The sequence below is a fragment of the Dipteris shenzhenensis genome, chromosome 2 (genome assembly GCF_047967505.1).
Source record: "Dipteris shenzhenensis isolate YYH24624 ecotype China chromosome 2, Dip_SZ_1.0, whole genome shotgun sequence".
Lineage (NCBI taxonomy): Eukaryota > Viridiplantae > Streptophyta > Polypodiopsida > Gleicheniales > Dipteridaceae > Dipteris > Dipteris shenzhenensis.
The window spans coordinates 19243470-19249261 of NC_141597.1; the positions used below are offsets into that span (position 1 = coordinate 19243470).

Sequence of the window (5792 nt, forward strand, 5' to 3'; positions counted from 1 at the left end):
ACATTGTGGGTGGAATTCACGGACTCCAAAAATGGAGAAATAACAAGAGCGCAACAACAAAGCAAATACAATAAAGATGTGCCACCACAATGGACACCTATCTCTTAAATAACAGGAGAGTACCAAATAGGGAACAATCACCTAAACACGGCCACAAGGAAACAGTTCCCAGTCCAGCCAGCTATGGCAAAAACAATTTATCGATCGCAAGGACTCACAATGGACTCCGTCGCAGTCGACCCCACAAATATCCGAATGCACGGCTTGTTATACACAACTCTGTCACGAGTGAGAGACCCACAAAGGCTTTACTTGCTACAAAACATACAAACAAAGCACGTCAAAGTAGACAAAGGTGTTCTTCACGAGATCAAGCGCTTGCAAACACAGCGCATGTGGCCATTTGAAACGCAGCCTATACTGAAGCCAGGCCAAGACACTGACACAATACAAAGTCTTAACACAAGGTCTTTCCAATGCCACAAACAAGACATACTACAATGTCAAGCGATCATGGGAGCAACAATACTATAAAATGATATATTGTTGCTAAGTATAGTGACCAGTTCCAAAGTGCTAATTTTATTCATAGGGTGTTCATTTCTGCGGTGTTCGTGGTTGCACAACGGAAGGATCATACTACTGAATTCTTGTGAAGTATCCAACTGAATGACAAGGGGTAACAACTCAAGTAATTCAGAAAAAGGGCTTTCAATAACTGTCATTTGTCACCCAAAAAAGTGTCGTGTCAATGAATGACAACATTAGCATCTATTGAATGTACTTTAATCTCGGAGGGCTATTTAGTTGCCATTCATTGCATGACCCCTATCCTATCAATACATGCAACTGCAGTATTATGAATGCTATAATGTATCGAGAATTTGGATGCATTGAAAGACCTTTTCCAATATGGCCATTATGAAATCTCTGGTTCTCTCGGGAGAAGCATGCATCCTTTCCCTTGGTGAGTGGGTAGGAAAAAGGTTTCAAAAGAAATGCCAAAACCTGATCAGATTATTTATAGTTCCCATTTTTGTGTAAAAGTATGACATGGTCATTGGACTTGTTCTTTGTAGTTTAACATAAGATCGCTTCCGTTGCTCCTTCTCACTCTTGAGCTATTTAACAATTTCTCTTTTCTTGCACTGACAATGACTATTGATCCTCCTATGTCCAGGTAGAGCATCCTTCTTGTAACCACGCTGAACCAAGGCCGTATATTCTTGCTTGGCCAAGTGCTCTGACCCATCCTTGTTTTGCCAAGGATGTACCTCCTTTGGTTAAAGATCACAATACTCTCCTGTCTTACTCATGAAATAGTAAAACCTCTTATATGACATGGTCATTGGACTTGTTCTTTGTAGTTTAACATAAGATACTTCGCTTCCATCGCTCCTTCTCACTCTTGAGCTATTTAACAATTTCTCTTTTCTTGCAATGACAATGACTATTGATCCTCCTATGTCCAGGTAGAGCATCCTTCTTGTAACCGTGCTCAACCAAGGCCATATGTTCTTGCTTGGCCAAGTGCTCTGAGCCATTCTTGTCTTGCCAAGGATGTACCTCCTTTGGCTAAAAGATCACAATATTCTTCCACCTTAGAGTTTGTCAAGCTCCTCCTGAGAATGTCATCATGGGAGTCTTAGTTTGCAAATGTCCATTTCTATTGCATCAATTGTTCTATGCCAGCAAAAATATTGATAGCCTTGTGTTCGCTGTATTATCTTAGTTCCATTGTATTGCAGTAGATTTTTCTGTGCTGATGCAATTTCTCTGCATGCCCACATGATGCAGCTACTCTCCTCATCTGTGTTTGGGTCTCAAGTGAAATTTGATTTTGCCCATTTCCTCCCCCTTGATGATTGAATCAAGGTTTCAAGCATTGCTGATATTTTCTTACTTCAAACGTTACCCACCTAATTTGATCAAGTCGTCTTCATCAATCATTACCCACATAAAGTGGTCTCCTTGTTCACCTTCGTCAATGCACTTGTAGGCTTTTCCTTTGCCCCTGCATGAATTCTCAACTTATTTATTCCACATGAATGTCCCACCTGCCAGCACTAGCATAGATGTTTGCCATTAGTGCATAATAAGAAGCAGCAGATTCTGGATTCATTTGAGTAAGCTGCTGAAAGCACCTCCGTCCAAGTTCTGCTTCCACGTAAGTTTTGCAGGCACTAAGTAAAGCTGTCCACATGCCTTCCGAAGGAGGAGACCCCCTAGTCTCAAGACAGTCAGCTGCCTCATACAAATGTCCTGACCGTGCAAGAAGATCCACTATGCACGTATTGTGCTCTATTGTTGGTTCAATGCCAATTTCTTCTCTCATCATGTTGACGTAGTCCTGGCCCAAGAGCACAAAATTATTATGGCTGCATGCAGTAAGAAGAGACGTGAATGTTAAGGCATCTGGCGCCACGCCCTGTGCTCTCATGTCCTCAAAATATTGTACAGCCCTGTTACCCTCATGATTCATGCCAAATCCTTTTATCATTGCAGTCCATGACACCACATCTCGAACTTGCAATTTGTCAAACACATCCTGTGCCTCTGAAAGTGAGCCACATTTGGCATACATTTCGATCAAAGTGTGGAAGACAGAATCGTCTCTTCCAAAAATTAACTGTGCTATTTTGGCATGTATTTCTCGGCCCTTGTCTATGGCTCCCATGGTGCCACATGCTTTTAAGACGCAAGCAAAGGTGATTGCATCTGGAACAATGCCCTCAAGTTGCATCAGTTCAAAACATTTCACTGCATCTTGACCTGGTCCATATTCAGCATATCCTGTTACCAATGCATTCCAAGACACAACATTTCGAACTGGCAACTTGTCAAAAACTTTCCATGCCTCTGAGAGCATGCCACATTTAGCATACATATCAACCAAAGTGCTGCCAACAAGCAGCTGTCTTTCAAACCCCCTTTGTGCAATCTGAGCATGTACATCTCGGCCCTTGCTAATGGCTCGCATGCTGCCACAAGCTTTTAACAGGCAAACGAAGGTGACAGAATTTGGAGAGACTCCCTCCAGTTGCATCTTTTCAAAACATTTCAGTGCCTCTTGGGCAGGTCCATGTTCAGCATACCCTGCAATGAGTGCACTCCATGAAACAACATTTCGAAGTGGCAGTTTGTCAAAGACTTCCTGTGCCTCTGAAAGAGAGCCACATTTGGCATACATGTCAACCAAGGTGCTGCCGATGAATAAATCTTTTTGAAATCCCTTTTGTTTGATCTCAGCATGTATTTCACGGCCCTTGTTTATGGCTCCCATGCTTCCACAAGCTTTCAAGAGAAAAGTGAACGTGACAGCATTTGGAGAAACTCCCTCAAATTGCATCTGCTGAAAACATTTTTGCACTTCTTGACCTGGTCCGTGTTCAGCATATCCTGCAATTAGAGTGTTCCATGACACAACATCTCGACCTGTTAGCCGGTCAAAGGCTTCCCGTGCTTCTGAAAGTGAGCCACATTTAGCATACATGTCCACCAAAGCACTATTGATCATACGATCTCTTTCAAATCCCTTGTGTATGAGCTCAGAATGTATTTCTCTGCCCTTGCCTATGGCTCCCATGCTGCCACAAGCTTTCAAGATACAAGCAAATGTGATAGAACTTGGAGAGACACCATCCAGTTGCATCTGTTCAAAACATTTTAGTGCTTCCTGACAAGGTCCATGCTCAGCATAACCTGCAATTATTGCATTCCATGACACAACATTCCGAACTGGCAGTTTGTCTAGGACTTCCTGTGCCTCTGAAAGTGAACCACATTTGGCATACATGCTGACCAATGCACTGCCCGCAAAAATATCTCTTCCAAATCCCATTCGTCTGATCTCAGCATGTATTTCTCGACCTCTTCCCAAGTCTTTAAGCCTAACACAAGCTTTTAGAAGGACAACAAGCGTATAGCTACTAGGGTGTACATTATCCTCCTGCATTTTCTGGTACAGGCTTAAAGCATGCTGAGTTTGCCCACACTGGATATATCCTAGTATGAGAGAAGTCCATGAATGGTGATTCCGACAAGTCAATCCATTGAAAACCTGCTGTGCATGAGAAACACTTCCACATTCCACAAACATTGGCACAATGTAGTTCCCAAGAGCTGTATGAGCTTCAGGCCCCTTCCTGCAAATGTGGGCATGCACACGCTTGGCATATGCTAGAATTTTTTCTTTCCTGCACTTCTGCAAGATGCAGATAAAGCTCTCAACAGAAGGCAGCTCGACCATGTGTTCCAAAAGACCGAGTGTCTCATCTAAGCGCAGCATCTCCCAATGGCCCTCTTGTAGTGATTGTCCAACCACTCGACCTCTGGCCTTGCACGAGTGGCTAGATTGTTGTAGGTGCTCCCCCAAGCTAGAGTCACCAGAGTTTGAGTACTCCTCTTCTTGCGTTTCATGTGGAACAAATGCTTTGCACTCATCATCTACTCCCCGGTTTCTCGCATTCGGAGCAGCCTTTGTGCCATGCATATCTTTAGTCAAACCTGTCTGTTAACACAGTCGTCAGACAAACCAAATCAACATGCCTATGGGCTATGATGCTCAAATATCTCTACAGTATTGTCTAGACCATTGATTACTTACTTTGTCCTTTCTGTTGTCCCACCACTGAGAGAGACCTTCAAAGTTCTCCTGCCTTACATCTTCTGTACATAACCTGCGCTCCCTATCTGCTAGCAAGAACGCAATCAATGTTGGTCGAGATTAAGATTGCCATTTTGAAAAAGCCAACAGGCCTTTGCAAAAGAGCAGAACTCTTGAGGTACCTGGAAGAGAGGAACGTTGCACCAATATAGGCTTTTGCAGGGGCACGACTGTTTGAGCATCAAAGTCACGTTGTGGCGGACACCACTCGGTCTCTGGGCGCGCATATAAGGGTAGAGGCGAGATGGTAGCGAGGCCCATGGCTGGTGATCACAGGGCTTAGCGAGTAGAACGTCCCTTGTCCTGCAGGGGCTGTTGCTCAGTGGTTTGAACATTTGCAACAACAATTGGGTTCTCTGAGCTCTCTTTCGTACAATTAAATTTGTCTCAACCTATGTGGATCCTTAAATAGGTCACCATGCCCAACGTTCGTCCTCATCGATTGCCCAGCATTTCATTCCTCATCACTACTTCCACGTCACGAGCCACGCATAGTCTCATCTTGCATTCAAGCCTTTAGGAGCTGTTACCGCACACGTGTACAAGTTCACACGTGGACTGTGAATTTGAGCATTGGTGCTAAATGAGGCCCCCAAGGGAATAGTTTGAGCACTCAGATGCTCAAACGGCCATCGCACCGGAGGGATGGCAACTGCGCATTTTGCAGCATATATGCCAACATGTGCAAGCGAGACCACGTCAATGTTCCCACGACAGATGACACTAGCTCGTGCCATTTTGCAGCATATATGCCACATGTGCAAGCAAGACCACGTCAACGTTCCCACAACAGATGACACTAGCTCGTGCTAGCGAGTACCTGGCAAATCCATGAAATGGCCCATCGAAAGACGATCTAATTGATTGTGTTGAGCGTAGCCCCTAAATGTAGAGGAGACATTCTCGTCTCCTAATGGGGACATATATGCCCATCTCAAGCATCGAGAAATACGGAGCTTCACGTGGGAATAGACGATGCACGAGCATTTAGCATTTGTTACCAAATATGCCAGGGCGGGAATGCTCTCTTACAGGCAATGATAACCAGCTAGCACATGTGTAAAGTGTTGTGCCAAACATCACTCGCAAACTTTGCTAAGCTTCTTGCCTTTCAAAACTTTTGCAT

At 44.1% G+C, this 5792-nt stretch overlaps 1 protein-coding gene across 2 annotated transcripts; it reads right to left on the bottom strand.

The window, feature by feature from the left end:
• Positions 1-1602: 1602 nt before the first annotated feature.
• On the bottom strand, positions 1603-5116 carry LOC147904439 (pentatricopeptide repeat-containing protein At5g27110-like). Of its 2 annotated transcripts, none has more exons than XM_087386452.1 (3): positions 4789-5116; positions 4607-4692; positions 1603-4510 (listed from the first exon to the last, which is right to left on the bottom strand). In XM_087386452.1, exons 1-3 carry the CDS (start codon positions 4925-4927, stop codon positions 2036-2038), a joined length of 2700 nt encoding a protein of 899 aa, XP_087242578.1. In that variant the 5' UTR covers positions 4928-5116; the 3' UTR covers positions 1603-2035. The 2 variants fall into 2 exon arrangements, with proteins under 2 accessions (XP_087242578.1, XP_087242585.1); XM_087386459.1 differs by having other exon boundaries at positions 1603-4506; positions 4789-4833.
• Between the last annotated feature and the right edge of the window lie 676 nt (positions 5117-5792).